This window comes from Bidens hawaiensis, unplaced genomic scaffold (genome assembly GCF_021521415.1).
Source record: "Bidens hawaiensis isolate Kalapana, Puna unplaced genomic scaffold, B.hawaiensis_p1.1 tig00034294_1, whole genome shotgun sequence".
NCBI classification, from domain to species: Eukaryota; Viridiplantae; Streptophyta; class Magnoliopsida; order Asterales; family Asteraceae; genus Bidens; species Bidens hawaiensis.
Genome location: NW_027495934.1, coordinates 188,705 through 207,613, shown reverse-complemented (window position 1 = coordinate 207,613; position 18,909 = coordinate 188,705). Strand labels below are relative to the sequence as shown.

Sequence of the window (18,909 nt, the reverse complement as noted above, 5' to 3'; positions counted from 1 at the left end):
CCCATTTCCAAATCAGAATTTCTGGTTGTGTTAACAAACCTAATGGCTTTTGATGCTCGGCTTTGACATTTGAACATGTTAAACATTTCGCCACATACAGAGCAATTTCTTTCTTCATTCCAATCCACCAATAATCATCCTTGAGATTATGATACATCTTATCACTACCCGGATGCATCATATACTTGGATTTGTGAGCTTCTTCTAATATCTTTTCTCGCAAATTCCCAACCATTGGTATCCAGATTCTTTTCCCTAATATGAGTATATCATCGTCACCTTTAACCAATTGATCTATTGTTCTATTTTCTTTTTCAACTTTTATATTATTTTCTTCTAGTGCCAACTTCTGAGCTTTCTTAATCTCAGTTAATAGATCTATTTTAAGTTCTAACCTTAAAGCTCGCACTCGTTTTGGCTTTTCATGTTCCTTTCTACTTAAAGTATCAGCTACCACATTAGCTTTACCTTCATGGTAAACTATTTCACAATCGTAATCGTTCAACGTCTCTATCCATCGCCTTTGTCTCATGTTCAATTCTTTCTGATCAAATATGTGCTTCAGACTTTTGTGATCAGAATAAACTGTAAACTTTACACCATATAAATAATGTCGCCATAATTTTAATGCAAAAATTATAGCTCCCAATTCCAGATCATGAGTGGTATAATTTTTCTCGTGAACCTTTAATTGTCGTGAAGCATAAGCAATTACCTTCTTCCCTTGCATCAAAACACATCCCATTCCTGTATGCGAAGCATCACAATATACAATAAAGTTATCTTGCCCCTCAGGTAAGGCTAAGATAGGTACTTTTGTCAGTTTCTGTTTAAGAGTTTCAAATGCTTCTTCTTGCTTCGGTCCCCATTCAAATTTAACAGATTTCCGAGTCAATGATGTCAATGGAACCGCTATCCTTGAGAAGTTCTGGATAAACCTTCTATAATAACATGCGAACCCCAGAAAACTTCTTACTTGAGTCGGAGTCTTGGGTTTCTCCCATTTAGTAATCGCTTCAATCTTTGCCGGATCTACTTGAATACCTTTCTCATTAACAATATGTCCAAGAAACTGTACTTCAGATAACCAGAATTCACATTTTGAGAATTTGGCATAAAGCTTCTCTTTCCTTCACGTTTCGAGTATGGTTTTCAAATGAGCTTGGTGTTTTTCCTTCGTCTTGGAATATATAAGAATGTCATCAATAAAGACAATAACAAACTTATCCAAGTAAGGTTTGCAGATTCGATTCATCATATCCATAAAAGCTGCTGGAGCATTAGTGAGTCCAAAAGGCATAACAGTGAACTCATAATGTCCGTATCGGGTTCTGAATGCAGTCTTGGATATATCTTCTTCCTGAACTTTCAGTTGATGATACCCGGATCTAAGATCAATCTTGGAAAAACAACTTGCTCCTTGTAATTGATCGAAAAGATCATCAATCCTTGGCAACGGATATCGATTCTTGATCATGACTTTATTCAATTCCCGATAGTCAATACACATCCTCATTAATCCGTCTTTCTTCTTAACAAACAATATTGGAGCTCCCCAGGGTGAAGAACTTGGTCGTATAAATCCTTTCTCCAATAATTCATCTAATTGCTTCTTCAACTCTTTCATTTCTGTTGGTGCTAATCTATATGGAGATTTAGCAATCGGAGCTGTTCCTGGAACTAAATCTATTCTGAACTCAACTTCTCTATCTGGCGGAATTCCATGCAACTCGTCAGGAAATACTTCCTTGAATTCAGCGACAATTGGGACCTCTTCTAGTTTCTTAGGCTCGGGCTCCTTGGTTACATAAGCCATGAATGCTAAGCAACCTTTACCCAAACAATGACTTGCTTTGATTTTCGAAATAATTCCAATTCTACCAGAATCCTTATCACCAACTATTCAAATAATCTTATTGTTTGGAGTTAGAATTTCAATAGCCTTTTCGTTACATAATATTCGGGCTTGGTTGGCGGCTAACCAATCCATCCCTAAAATAACATCAAATCCAGCTAACTCCATTGGTAATAATTGCACTGGCATTTCATATCCGACTAAGGTAATATAACTATTTAATACCTCAGATATTTTGATTGCTGACCCATTAGCCGTTTCTACTTCATATTGTTTATTCAATTTAGCTAGAGGTTCATTTAATAGACTACAAAACTTATAATCTATAAAGCTTTGATTAGCTCCTGAATCAAATAATACTCTAGCATAAACATTATTGATAGGAAACATACCAGTAATCACGTCTGGTAATTCTCCCGTCTTCAGAGTGTTAAGCATAAACGCGCGGGCATTTCCTTTTCTCCCCTCGTTTCTGGCACCACTATCACTGGCGCCTCCAGCTGTCGGTTTCTTCTTAGTGCATTCCGCACTAAAGTGTCCCTTCTCACCACACTCAAAACACACAATCAACTTTCTCCTACAATCCTCCTCTTTATGTCCCGGTCGTTTGCAAAAGTTGTAGGTTGAATATGGATCAAACTTGCGAACATCCATCTTGGGGGTAGGCTTCAAACATCTCCCATCATGCTTTTTACCACAGTTTTTACACATCGACCGGTTAAATGCAGCCGACCTCTCCTTCCCTCTTTCAAACTTTCTTTTCTCATCAATTTCACGCTTCTTCTCAGTCGTCATCTTCCTTTCCTCCTCTCGATTTCTAATCATACTATCCATCAAATATCCAGCCAGCTCAATAGCAGACTCAATTGTTGTAGGCATGTGTGATCTCACATGATCACGGATTTCCTTTGGCAAACCATAAATATATCCGGTTACTTTGTTGTACTCTGGTGTAACCAGATGCGGTACCAGTCTACAGTATTCAAGGAACTTTGTGTTGTATTCCTTGAGATTAGTACCGATGACCTTATGATTCCATAACTTGGTCTGAATTTGATCAACTTCATGTATCGGACAGAACCTTTGTTTGATCAGTTCCTTAAAAATTTCCCATTCGAGATTATACAAATTACTTCTTCCTTTTACGTCTATCAACGTATTCCACCATTCCAGCGCCTCTCCCTTAAACATTTGGGACGAGTACTGGATACTCTCTTCTTCGGTACACTTACTGATAATAATTATTGACTCCATTTCCTCGAGCCAACGAAGAGTAATAATCGCACCTTTATCCCCATAAAATTCTTTTGGTTTGTATACTTGAAAGTCTTTAAACGTACATCCCGTATTGACTTTCTTTTTCTTTGTTTGTCTCGGTTCATATTCAGCAGTAGAACTCTCGTATCCCTTATTTTTCAGTTCCTTTGTTTTATCATTCCTTGTCCTTTTTGAATCTTCTGGTTTAGAATGAACAGATATGCTATGGCTTGGTTGTTTAATTGATCTTGTTTTTGATCTAGCCATACTTTTTGAATTCGCGGTGTGATCTTGAAAAATTTTTATTAGAGGAGTCACAGCTTTTTTGATTAATGGAGAAACTGTTTCTTTTATCATATCGCGAATTTCTCCAATGTATTCTTCAGGAAGTAAATTATTATTTTCAGGGGTCTTTGCTTTATCAGCTTGACTCCCTTGACTGACTCGGGTTTCTTGTTGTTCAGACATTCTGTAAATCATATAAATACATGAATTTAAAACTTAATACGCAAAATTTTATTCATAGTATTACAGAAGATGGAAATACAACAACAGTAGTTATATAATCCTTATCTTTGGTCCATTTCTTAACCATCTTTTTCATTTTATCACATTTTTTTATGATCTTATCACCCATCTTTTTATTCTTGATCCTTTCATTTCTTAATTCATCCATCACCGAGTTGGGTGGGTTGGGATACCCTACCGGTGCGGATGCCGAAGGAAAAAGATAAGCATTTTCTCTCGGATACAAGTGAGGATTAGCTATATATGCTTGCATTTCCTCATCAGGAAGATTGGTTGTTTAAAATTCTTCAATCAGACGGGCTTCTTCCCGTATCTCGTTTGCTTGTTCATCTATAGTTGGTACCGGTCCATGATACGGTGGAAAATTAGGATTATCAGAATAATAAACCGATCTTCGACTTGGTTCAGCTAAAGTTTGAGCACCTGGTGGGGGTGATCCAAAATGCCATAAGCTCTGGTTGGAATGACGGTTCATCCAACTTGAAGATTCAGTACTAGTTTCTTGTTTGACTCTACTCTGAACTTCCAGATCATATGGATAATAGTTCGGGGTACCGGTCATTGGAACACTTTCGGAAGTGTCACTGGATATTTCGATTGGCATCTCCGGACTTCCAGGAGCATAAATTGGTTGGCTTCCGTAAGCCAAGTAAGGATCGATTTGATCAACAGGGTTTGACTGGTTTAGATTCATCGGATTCAGATCAGCCGGGTTCACTTGCACCGGTTCAGTCGGATTTACCGAAACAGTTGGTCACTTAGGACCAAAATTTGTGCTAACTCGGTCAGACGGCTCAGCATCGGGGGCAGGATTAGATCGCCTTGCGACCCGACGTTTTTGTCCGTAGAAGTTATTGTAAGACATCTGTATATATAATAACTTAGGGACAGGTAGACTACCAATCATAACTTATCCCTACTTATCAAATAAATGGTTAAAGCTTAGGTACTAATTTTAATACCTAATTCGCTGAAACCGATGGCTCTGATACCAACCTGTCACACCCCGATCTAGGGCCTAGGAGTGTGACCATCAGTTGGTACCTGTTTTGTAAATATATCAGAGTAGCGGGTTCATTTTAGCGGAAGACTTTAAATATTAAAATATTAATTTACATTATCAAAATTACTCGGGAATTAAACACCCGAGTTTCCGTTTTACAAAATCATAATATTAATTATACAAGGATTCATATTTATCAAAAACGAGCCATCTGTAGCGATCTTCTAATGACTCCCATCCTTGTATATCATCTATAGTCATCTAGTTACCTGCATAGGTGGGAAAAACACGTCAGCTATATGCTGGTGAAACGTTGACTCGATAAAACATTTATAACAGTCGTTAAATACAAACATAGTTTTCTGTTTCACAAACTCAGCATGAACGCCTGTCCATTCCCGGGATTTGTACCACTACCCTACACACACAATTCAAAGGTTCCCCGAGTATATAGCCCCTGTTCGGAGACAACCTTCCCCTAGGCTATATAACCCTGTTGGAGAACCGGTTATGACTGACTTGGTTTTGTCTGCCAATTATCAGTTATGTTTGGATCCAGACACATGTGTATTCGGTCTGAGTTGCTTTTTATTATCTATTTTGTATTATAACGATTTTAGAGATTATATCTCATGCAAACATTTATCAGACTCTTTGTAATAAACAACCTATTTATTATAAGAGTAAAATCAGTTCACACAGTAAAAGGTTAACGTGTTCACCTCGTATATCAGTAGTAAATATCAACCTCCTTGACTTCAGTATGCTATTAACCTATATTCATAATAGGTATGCATAAGTACCTAGTTGGTATAATTCAGCAGACTTTAAGTTTGTTATAGTTTCAGCAGACTCGAGGTCTGATCAGCAGACTTGAAGTCTGATTCAGTTCAGCAGACTCGAGGTCTGATCAGCAGACTTAATGTCTGATTCAGTTCAGCAGACTCGAGGTCTGATCAGCGGACTTAATGTCTGATTCAGTTCAGCAGACTCGAGGTCTGATCAGCAAACTTAATGTCTGATTCAGTTCAGCAGACTCGTGGTCTGATCAGCAGACTTAATGTCTGACCTAACCTTAGTATAGTTATAGTCGTTTTATGAAAATACTTTGGATTTACATATGACGTTTGGAATAGCACGCTTTGGCCTAATAAAGGATATCACGTTGGCAAACTTCTCCAGGTAAGCAAACGGGTCTCGCGGTTGATTGGGATTTGTACGAATTGCTTTCCTTAGGCAAGAAGAGTCTACTAATGATACCCCCTTCCAGTTACTACATGCCTATCAAAATAATAGTTTTGATAACATTACTTCACGTGGAAGCAACGTCTTTGCTTTATAAAACATTACTTGAAAAATAATTACAGTTTAACGACTATAACCATAACCAGGTATTAATAACTATATATAATAGGCTTACTTAACCCTAATCCTACCTTATCCGGCTAGGCGAGAACAAAAGATGAGAAATTCAGCAGCAGTTCAGCTCGTATCTTGATTACGAGATCAGCAGTTCGTTAAACAGCGTAACGACACCCCGGTTCTTCATGAAAACAGCCCTCGACACCCTAGAACACCCTTGGCACGATTACCCAGGTTAAGTGTGTGAAATGAAGGTGAAAATGGGATGAATGGGCTGTGTTCGTGGCTGCCCTATTTATAGCCATTTTTGTGCATCTTCGCGATACGCGAAGATGTTTGCCTGAGTACCTTCGCGATACGCGAAGTTGCTTAAGTCGGCGCCGCAATTCTACATGTCAACCCCAGGCTGCCACGTGTCACCACGTCACTGGATAACGTTGAAATGTGTGCCAGCATCTTCGCGATACGCGAAGATGTCCTTCTTTGCATCTTCGCGATACGCGAAGATGTATAAGTTTCAGAAATTTCATTTTAGACCTTCTTCTTTCAGATTTGGCATTTTTAGCCCTTTAACTTCTAATCTTGACATCTTTGGCCCAAAACTAGATGGGGTATTTTCACGGTGTTACATATTGGGAATTTCGATGCCTTCTTGGTCTGTTGATGGGTACCGGAATTTCAAGGGAATTAATTTAGGAATTGAAGAAGGATTATATTTGATGAAGGCTATATATTAATTGAAAGTTAGCACAAGATAATAATTACATAATTAATTCCAAAAATAATAAAATATCTATGGACCATCCTACCCTCCTTTGTTATATTTCATCCAATGGCTCATACCACTTCTTACACTTTTTTTGAAGTTTCTTTTTTTTTTCCCATTATTCACTATTGCACATATTTGATACACACTATTGTATATATGCAATATAAGACTAATACACACATCGAATACACATTAGTACGTATGTGTAATACAACATTAACGCACATGTACACCACATCGACTTTTATTTTATTATTATTTTTTTACCATATAATACAACACTACTACACATATACAATACACAAATATTGAATATATGCAATAAAACACTATAAAACTCAAAAATACATAGTAATACACATGTGTAATACAACGGTATCGCACAGTAATACGTATGTGCATTACAGCGGTTTTTTTATTTTTTTTTTATTTTTTTATATTTTTCGAGTGAAATATAAGAAAATATAAGAATAATGGCTAAAACAGAATTTTGAAAATATTTTTTTATTTTTAATTAAAAATAATTTTTTAGGAGTTTTTTAGTTTTCTCTTGATCCTCTCCCTATATATATATATATATAAACGAAAACCCAAAAATTCTACGTGTCGCGATGTGGTCGCTCCCCCTTTTATGTAAGCCACCAGATTAGTTGATTTTTAAATGGAGACATCTCATTGATTTAACCCAAATTCATGGGAATGGGTCTTACCAAAACCAGATAGCTCTTAAACGGGTTATAACATCTCATTAAATTAAAAATTAATCTTACCAATTATTTGATGTAAAAATCCTATAAAATAAAGATATACTAGAATTTAATATTCAATTTAAAAAGAAAAAAGATATTATTTATAATTAATAAACAATTTTATAGTAAAAAACATAAGCGGGTCATGGGTCACCAAATCCAGATAGCTTTTAAATGGGTTATAACATATCATTTATTTATGAAACCCTTTCATCATCAAACCCTAAGTATATTATTGGCTTTCTTACAATAAAGAAAATTAAAATCCAAAAAATAAATATTAAAAAATAAAAAATGTAAAACAACCATTCTCTCAAGCAATCAGTTTGCTTTATTTGTAAATGAAGGCTTCTCACGCATTTGACCCGAATTATAAAGGTCTCACCAAACCCAGATAGCTCTTAAACGGGTTATAACATCTCATTATATTAAAAATTAATCTCATCAAATATTTAATACGAAAATCTTATAAAATATGGATATACTAAAAATTAATATCCTATTTTATTAAAAAAGATATTATTTATAATTAAGAAACAATTTTATAATAAAGAAAAGTATCACTAAACCCAAATAGCTTTTAAACCTGATTATAACAAATCATTTATTTGTGAAACCATTTCATCATCGAATCTTAAGTATATTAATTATTAACTTTCTTACAATAAATAAAATTAAAATCCAAATATACATATATAAATATTAAAAACGAATAATGTAAAACAACCCCCCGTAACACGGGGGATAAAATCTAGTGTGTGTATATATATATATATATATATAAGCGAAACCTTTCTATTTTCTCTCAAGCCACCAGATTGCATTATTTGTAAATGTTGTTTTCTCATGCATTTAACCCAAATTTACGGGTATGGGTCACCAAACCCAGATAACCATTAAACTTGCTATAATATCTCATTATATTTAAAATTAATCTCACAAAATATTTGATATGAAAATCCTATAAATAGAGATATACTAAAAATTAATATCCGATTTTTTTTAAAAAGAAAGGATATTATTTATAATTTTGAAACAATTTTATAGTAAAAAAAATAAGTAGGCCAAAGGTCCCATCAAACCCAGATAACTTTTAAACCGATTATAATATTTCATTTATTTGTGAAACCCTTTTATCATCAAACCCTAAGTATACTATTAATTTCCTAACAACAAATAAAACTAAAATACAAAAAAATAAATAAATAACAGAAATGTAAAATATAAAACAAACCCCGTAATCAAATTCTAATTTAATTTCTCAATATAGATTTAGTTAAATTAGAAATTCTTGTTTCTTTTAAGTTTAACTTGAATGAAAAGTTGCACAAAATAATATCCAAATTATAACAAATGAACATAAATGAATAAGTATAAAAATTAAGTACATAATTCATTCAATGTTTCATTAAAAATTGAACATAACCCAACATAAATTAATCAAAATAGGTTAAGGAATATTATTAACTTCTTACAATAAATAAACTAAAATCCAAAAAAATACATTCACAATATTATAAACAAAAATTTTAAACTACCCTAGTGCTACGGGGGATAAAATCTAGTATATATATAAATTAACGTGCTCATTGTGAGAATCGAGTAGTATAATTATTGTGTAGGATAATTACAGCATAGTGTAACTCCGATACAATTACATAATTACACTACTTGTATATATAATTACACTAATTGAATTTCACAGTTAGCACGTTAATTTAATTTGTAAAAGATTTTTTATACCTATACTGACAAGATCCTTTTATCAGGTAATGGGGATACTCTAAGGATTCCGTTAGTTTCCCCTATATATATATATATAAGCGAAACCTTTAAAAGCTCTCTGGTTGCTTTCGACACCCTTTTAAGCCACCAGATTGATTTATTTTTAAATGCAAGTTTCTCATGCATTTGACCCGAATATCACGGGTACGAGTCTCACCAAACCGAGATAACCCTTAAATGGGTTATAATATCTCATTATATTAAAAGTTAATCTCACCAAATATTTGATATGAAAATACTAAAAAATATGGATATATTAAAATTAATATTCAATTTTTTAAAAAAGAATAGTATATATAATTAAGAAACACTTTTATAGTTCACCAAATCTATATTGCTTTTAAACGGGTTATAACATCAAATATAAAACCTTTTCACCATCAAAACCTAAGTATATTATTAACTTTCTTACAATAAATAAAATTAAAATCCCATAAAATATATAAATAGTAGAAACGAAAAATGAAAACAACCCCATAATACGAAAGATAAAAGCTAGTGTGTGTATATATACATATGTGTGTGTCCATGTGTGTCATATTTGTGTAATTGCGTTGCTTAATAAATAATGAAATACTTAGCATGACCTCTATAACAAATAGCATCTCCTACCGGCCATATGAAGACAACTAATACACAAAAAGGTGTCACATAGAAATCTTCTCCACACCATATTATTTCTTAAAACATGCCTTGGGCAAATCTATGAACCAAATCATTAAACTTCCTTATAAATGCACGCCAATTCCTTCACTTCTTTTCCACCCCTTTTCCTTAAAACACCATGGACATACCTCAAGAACAAATGCAAGAGGTTGGCTTCTTTGGCATCTACAAAGAATCATTCAAAACCATTTTTTCATGGAAGAAGATCTTCACCCAGATCACCCTCACCTTCATCCTACCTTTATCCTTCATCTTCCTCGCTCATTTCATCGTCGTAGATATACTCGATTGGAACATCAACCGGCATGAAGACAGAATAGACAACAGTAACGTAAAATCCGAGCATCTCTACCGTAAATTGTCGTCTGCATGGATCGGATATTGGATATTCAAGTTCATCTACTTGACCTTCCTCCTTCTTTTCTCTCTTCTCTCGACTGCTGCAGTTGTTTACACCATCGCCGCCTTGTATTCTGGCAACGAGGTGACGTTTAAGAAGGTTATAAAAATTGTCCCCAAAGTGTGGAAGAGACTAGCTCTAACTTGCTTGTGGATTTACTTTGGTTTCTTTATCTACAACATGGTTGCGATGTTTGTGTACCGCGTTTGGGAAACCACCACCACAGACACCACCTTCGCCATCGTGGTGCTTTACGTATTAATTGCTTTGTATTGTGTTGGGTTTGTGTATATAACCGCTCTTTGGCAGCTGGCTAGTGTGGTTTCTGTTTTGGAAGGCTGTTATGGTCTCAAAGCGATGATGAGAGGTAATACTTTTGATCAAGGGGCAAAGGTGGTTATCATGGTTCGTGTTCTTGGCGCTATACTGCATCTTTGTGGGCATCTTGATACTGTTTTTCGTGTTCGTGTGGCACGGGCTTATTGGGCTAATAGTGGGGCTGGTGTGCGTTTTTCTACTAATGAACCTGTTCCTTATCGATTATGTTGCGCAAACAATGGTCTATCTTGTTTGTAAGTCTTATCATCGCGAACCAACCGATAAGATGGCATTGTCAAGTCAACTAGGAGGTTATCTCTGCGAGTTTGAACCTGCTTTCAAAGTGAACAATGATATTCAGCTGGGTCAACCTCAAATTCAAGTTTGACGGTATTTATATGACTATATATGCCTATGGGCATCAAGATGCTACAAAATAATGAATGTAATTTTCAACTGAAAAGGGATGCGGAAACACTATGCCTTTCTCTTTTGTTGTAATGCTATATAATGTATGGTTCGTGAAAATCCTTTGATGACATATTAATATGTATCTATAACACAACAGATATAAATATATTAGGATAAATACGAGTTGTAAACTTTATTGTTACCTACACTAAATAAACATAAGTAACAAACTTCTCTATCATCAACTTTCGCTAATATCTTCTCAAAGGAATAGGGTTAAGTCAACACAAAGCTTGGTGCTGAAGTTGTCAAATAGAGAACAGGAACCGCTTTAGTAAATATGCCCATAAGTTGAAGCTTGGTATAGATAAATTTGGTATATATATAATCGACCTATGGAACCAAACTAATCAAACAAATGAAATGATACTCTCTCTCTATGTGTGTATGTATATATATAGGTTAGGTTATAATGAAAACCTACTTGAGTTGTGAAAATCCGTGAAAACCCTATATAACATCGTTTTGGTTTTTTTTTTGTTACATGTAATATATGTTGTTACATTTAATACAAAACATAAAAAAAAGTGTTTTGCTATTTTTTTTACATATTTTTACTAATTTTTATATATGTTTTCAGGAGAGAGAAAATGTAAATTAACTTTTATATTTTTTTATTAACTTTAATTGTGGATCACAAGATTTAATATTTAATTAAAAACATGTGGTTGAGAACGAGTTTCTAGATTTTTTCACAACTCAAGTGAGTTTTTATTCTAACCTAACCCTATATATATATATATATATATATATATATATATATATATATATACACTAGTTTTAGAGCGTGTGTCACACACGAGATAATTCAAATTATAAAATTATAAGTAAAACAAATAATTGCATAGCGTATATGAAAAAAAAATGTATTACATCTATGCTTATATTTATACAATGTGTACATAAATTGATTTTATTTATATCACAAAATTATTTTTTTAAATGAACTTAACACAAAAATATCCGCGCAAAATCGTACCCGAGAATGCTTCTTTCTATTGAAAAATTCGTTCTCGGTGTCATATATGTATAATTGAAAGAATTTTGGTTATGAACCAATTTCGAAAATAAGACTTCTCATACGATTATAGTTCTAACTACTCAGCCTAAATATAAAAGAGGTGTTACCTTTATTGATATATTTATCAATTTACCACCCATCAAAGGAAAGTAGGATATTAAATTGTAGCAATGGATATTCTTCAAGAACTATGTTTTTCTGAGCTACACCATAAAAATGATTTTGATAAGTTTTAGAGGGCTTCTTGACAACATAAAAAATAGCATGTTAACCAATTCAATTTTGTAAATATTTTGTTTCATTTGAGCATAGTTTTGCATGACATGCTTCCCATACAACATTTTGATCACCATTAAAGGAAAAATTAATGTTGACATAAATATTTCAAATTTGATAAAAGTTAGAAGCATTGATAGGCATGGCGAAAGTGTTCGCAATCATTTCTTAAATTTTAATAGTTGAGAGAAAAATAATCAATTTGTCAAATCTTGAACCTTTTGATTATTTCAAAAAATGCCCCTTAAAAATAAACTTGAAACCCGAATCATGTTTAAAATTCTAACTTTCATATTTTTGACATTTCAAAGTCAACACTTTGAACTCATAACAAATTTAACGATAAATCTATTTTGCATTCTCAAACTTTTAAAAATACTCAAAATTTTCATTTTTGACCCATAACAAATTTTGACCCAAATGTAGTTAACTTGTACCAAATAATGTATTTACCAACTTTTGACCCATAAATCAAAATTAACTTCCACAAAAAACCCGAAACAATTTTCATTTGAGAAACATGAGTTGTTGTTGATTTTTGGAATTCACCAAGTATTTTGAAATATATAGTAAAATAATATGTTAATATTTATATTTATAAAAATATATAGAAATTATATAAATATAGTGTAAAAAGAAAGTGAATAATTATTGATCTATTACATATATTAGGGTATATTAGTTTTTGAGGGAAAAAGTTTGTGAGAATTAACCAAAACATGACAAGTGTTCTAATTTATTTTACTTTATTAGAATAGATATATATATATATATATATATATATATATATATATATATATATATATATATATATATATATATATATATAATGGAGGAGTAAAGGACCTCTTAAATTTTAAGAGATACAAGTTATATTACATAAATTACAAAACTTGATACATGTTTAAAGATAGTTAAGGGGGCATAATGATCTTTGGCACAATCAAATACACAAATAAAAACAATGTTGCAATAACATCCTTTTAGCTTTAGCCAACGATTTTTAAATATAAGTAATATTTATAACTTTCGCCCCTCATCTTTACCTGTATATTTGATAAGTTTATTATTATTTTTGTTTACTTCGATATCGTTAATTGTGATTAAAAAAAAACAAACTTATTGCTACGATGTGCTTATTTTTGTTGACGTTCTGACGTAAACCTTTTTCAATACCAAGATATTAATTATAATTTACAAGTCAGTAATGCATCAATATACAAGTCATATAATAATAATAATAATAATAATAATAATAATAATAATAATAATAATAAACAAACACTATTATGATTTAATTTAAATTAATTATATTTTTCTAAGTTTACTGATAATGGGAAAAACTGTTACCTCCAACTATGCTATGTAGTTACCATCTTTATTAGACCATCCGTAGTGGGCGCGCCATCCCCATCCATGGAGCCCCATAGTGCCTGGAACATTGTAACATCCTAGAAAATTCCATAATTATTTTGGACTAAAAATGTCAACTTTGAAAATTGAAGGATTAAAAATATTCTTATAACAAGTAAAGAGAAAGAAAAGAGATAAGAAAAACAAAGCATCTTATGTTAAGGAAGTAGGAAATTCCATCCGACATGGAAAGATGGAATACAATGGCGCACTTTGCACTTCGCACTTTGCACTTCGCATCTTATGTTGATGGCGCACTTTGCACTTCGCACGCTCGCAGAGCCGCATAAGGGCCGCTTTAGTATTTTTGGAAAATGAAAGTATGATCTAGAAGTGGCAAGTTATCAAAGACGAAGGATGAAAAGTGAAAAATCTGATTCCAGGACCCATCGTGCTACGCGATGAGCCCAGGAACAACGCCATCGCGCTACCCGATGGGGTTGTATGAGTCACCAGACACGTGTCGCGACGGGGGACACGTGGCAGACGCTAGGGCTGAGTCAGCATGCCACGCGTCAAACCCTGACATCGCGCTACGTGATGCCCCAATAGAAGGGACCATCGCGCTACGCGATGGTTCCCAAAATCAGCTATAAATAGGGGGTGATCGGCACTTCCCAACTCACACCAAACTCACACACTTTCTCACACACACTTAGCCTCGAGAAGCGTGCCGATATCGTGGAACGTGCCAAGCTTCGAAGCTCTGACAGTTTAAGCTGTAGAACGCGATATAGAGTAGCAGTGCCGCTCGATCAGTCATAGGCATCTAACTCCAAATACCCTCGTAAGGTAGGGGTTCTGCCTAAATATTATTTTATTATTATTATATTATATGACTTAGACCATAGTCAGGGGTATAGCCTGAACCTTATCACATTTAAGCAATAATATAACTTTTCATAAGTAGAAGTTATGGTTTTTCATGCTTAAGAAACATAAGCATTCACATACAAAGGATATAGTCAAAATAATATTTTTTTATGATTAAGAAATATAACATTCACATGTTATAGCTGAAATATTGTTTCTTCACAATTAAGAAACATTACTTGTAAAAGATATAGTTAAAGTTTATGTTTTTTCGTGATTAAGAAACGTAAGATTTTACATACAAAGGTTGTAGTCATTCAATGTTTCTTCTTGAAGAAGAAACTTATCAATAGAGGTCCTTCATGAAGAAGAAACTCAACACATGATTTGTAAACAAATGAAAAGACTATGGGTTTAAATATTTTATTCAAACAAACGATCAGTTAAGGTTTAAAGCTATCAAAACCAGACTAAGGTCTGTAGCTAGATCAAGAGACGGTCCAGGTATTTATATAAACATATTTTATGATAGGTAATCATCATTCATTCACAAAGGTTTTCAAATGAGATCACCACATCATTCAAAAAGACAATCACAGGTGAATACGTCTAACCTTTTTATAACGTGAATACGTTAAACCTTTACAATCAATCAAAACAGATTTATACACTCTATACGATAGACAGGTATCGTATAGCAATATATCTGCTGAGATATGTTGAGAAATCTATATTTGTATTACAATTGTTATTTAAATGCTTAGTCATAACGATTCACTAGCACATAGCTGACGTATTTTTCCCCACATTACAGGAAAGCAAGCATAGTACAGATAGCAAGGCATAAGAGTCATTTATAGAGTTAGATGTTCGTAGATGGTGATGGCTCAGTTTTAAATAAATAAAATATTGTAACAAGAATAAACAAGGTTTGTAAACCAAATATTTGGATATTTATTATCCAAGAGATTTTCAAAAAAATTATTATTTTATTATAATCAAAGACTTCCGCTAAATAACCCGCAACTCTGATATATTTTCAAAACAGGTACCAACTATTGGTCACACTCCTAGACCCAGATTTGGGGTGTGACAACATCGCCTCCAGGGCTCCATGCAGTGGCGAATCTTGAGCATATAGTATGGATGGGCCGAAAGTCACAAGAACCAATTTTTTTTCTACTTCTAAATTTCGGGTTGGCAATCTGGTTCGGGTCGGGTCAAACAATAATTCCAATCCCTAACCCACCAAATTGAAAGAAATACAAAATGGTGAACTGAGAATTGCCAAAATTGTTCTCTGCTTGTTTCTGTTGACTGTTTTGATTAATCGATTTCACTCCCACACGAGTCGGTTCCGAACTTCATGCCTTAGCAGACAACGACAGTGCCCAATCAATCAATCGATCACACCCAAACGATTTCACCAATTCACTTGCTTGCTTCTCATCTTTTGTTTTGATTTCTGTGCCGAACCTCATAAGTCAATAAGTCACACAGCGGCCATCGCACAATGGAACCTCTGTTTGTTGTTGTGTTCGAACATCAACAAGATGTTAGGGTTGGATATTGGGCTTAATGTTAAGTTTTTTGTTTAAAATTTATTTGGGCTTGGAGTTGGTCTTATAGAGTTTTATTTCTTAGCCTTCCTTTCTTTATCTTTACGTTTATTTCGTTTATGGTTTCTCTTCTTCGGTTTTAAACAAACTTTACATCTATAAAAATTCAAGGCTAGCCCGGACTTAAATATTATGCATGGCCGAACTCAAAATAACTTGGCTAGGCCGGACTCAATACATACATACATATATACATGCATGCATGCATACATATCTATTTTGATTTTTCCGGAAAAACGACACTACCGAGCAAAAAATGTGATGGGGTCGTGGCCCGGTTTGGCCTATAGAAAAATCTGCCAGTGGCGCTATGGGCGCTATGGAAAGGGGGGATGCTTCCCACATAGCCGGTAGGGGGAAAGGAGTGGAAGATGATTCGTGGGCTTGCTATTTCATTTTAGTTTTATTTTTTTGATAAAATATAATAATTAAATAATAATAATAATAAGCTAATGATTTGAAGAGGCTCCATCCACTACACCAATTTTAGCCATAAATCTCCTATCATGACGTGGCGTCACATGGCGCATAAAAGCCCCATAGGGGCTTCATCCATTACACACGGTCTTATAGGGTGCAGAATTTCAAACGCATGTCATGGAAATCACCGGCAAGGGGATCACTAGTTTAACCCTTGGTAGGCTTAGACTACTACACCGGCCGACGGTGCACCTTATTACTTGCACAAAGCCCTAACTGAAGAAACACTAGTCTAACCCTTGGTAGGCTTAGTCTAGCATCTCAACCTAGAAGGTTATCACCTAATCTAACCCTAGGAAGGCTTAGATAGGTATTCCTCGATGGAAATAACAGTAACTATTCCGATCTCCGATGGCTAACAACCTACATCACAAAACACCGTGAGTTCGTTACGAGAACAGGAGTAGGGGGTCTTCTCGTAACCACCCTCCGGCGTGAGAATCAGTATGGTAAGTCAGAGATTTATTTAGTGAGAATTCGAGAGTATCCAATCCTTTTACCATTGTTCTTCACGTTGTATTTATAGCCTAGGGAGGAGAAGGGTGATTGGGCAACTGTCCCACCTAATGGAACCTTCCATTCTCATGGTTGTGCATGATAACGACTCCTGATTTGTTGTCCAGCTGTCTTACGGAGATCCTCGTCAGGGGCAGGTACCATGCTGGCACCGTATCATTGGACCATCGTGCGTTAATGGAAAGTGCGGGGCTTGGTCTGTGATTGGCTCCTACCTCACTATCACGTGATGGCCTGTGTTTAACTATAACGAGTCCTCCGTGCTTCTTCTTTCTTTATAAGTTCTTAAGTATTCTTCCTACGGGAGACTTACGAATCTTTCCGCGGATGGTCTAAAGTTCTCCATGAAGGGTAGCGTTTCTCGCAGGCGAACTACCCTTTCCCCTCTAAGATTGCTCCTCTCCGCGGGCTATCAACCTATTTCATGTTGATTGTTTATGATCCCGGAGGGGTTACTTTATCTTTATTGAGTTAGTACCTTACCTCCACAAGCCCCCCAGTCCACTCTTTCTTCCGCGGCTGCTTTGCGGGTGGAAGTGTGGCCTTATAGTTTATTTGTGTTTGTATCTGGGGTTCTTTATGAAGGTAGCTTCTGTCCCTATAACTTGTAGTTGTCGTGACGTCAATGCACGTACGAGTCTGACTCTTATTTACTCCAGGTAGACGTAAATGTTATTGCCTGGCGGTGCATTCAATTATCCTGCCTCCACGACGCATGCCTTTCTCCTATTGGCTCTTTTTTGTGTCGTGTGTCTAGCTGTCCATCTACGAATGTAGGGCACTAGGCGTGGTGCCTTACAACGGGCCTCAATTCTCTCGGCCTACATCAACTCACATCCTCGGCTATTCTGATATGGATTGGACACAATGTCTCAAAACCCGTTGCTCCATCCATGGTTAATCTATTTTTCTTGGTGGTAACCTAGTCTCTTGGAGTGCAAAGAAACAACCAACTGTGTCTCGATCAAGTTGTGAGTCTGAATATCTCGCCATGGCTAATGATGCATTTGAAATCACTTGGATCACCCATCTACTTCAGAAACTTCATGCTCTCCCTCCTGATCAAATGACACTATTGCGTGATAATCAAAGTACGCCCTTTCACACACAAAGCGGGTCCCTTAAAAGCGAGCCAAACATGTTGATTTGGATTATCATTTTATTCGTGAACTTGTGGCTTCAAGAAAACTTCATGAACTTGTGGCTTCAAGAAAACTTCACACAGCCTTCGTTCCAATCAAGCTTCAAGTTGCGGACGTATTTACGAAAAGTCTTCTAAGACCTCAGTCTGAATTTTTTTGGGTCAAGGCTTCTCATCGGTCTACTACCATTTCACTTGCGGGGGATGTTAATACACGTTAGTTAATTATGTTATTTGCCCATTGTCTTAATTTAATTCTTGTGTACCTAATTTAGTTATTTTTGCTATAGAACATACCGATCCCATTCCTTTGGGGCATCCGGTTACAATTATTCATAGAACTTAACCTTAACTCAACTAGTCTACACAATGAGATAAGCTTAGCTACATGATTAAGGAAGAATATGATTTTCCAATAAGTTGCTCATTAACCACTTTTCTTCAAAAAAGTGTACATAAGAACCAAA

At 34.8% G+C, this 18,909-nt stretch overlaps 1 protein-coding gene across 1 annotated transcript; it reads left to right on the top strand.

Annotated features, from left to right (window-relative positions):
- The first annotated feature begins 10,092 nt into the window (after positions 1-10,092).
- LOC143586068 (uncharacterized) lies at positions 10,093-10,950 on the top strand. The gene has a single exon (XM_077067697.1). The coding sequence runs from the start codon at positions 10,093-10,095 to the stop codon at positions 10,948-10,950; it is 858 nt and encodes a 285-aa protein (XP_076923812.1).
- The last annotated feature ends 7,959 nt before the right edge of the window (positions 10,951-18,909 follow it).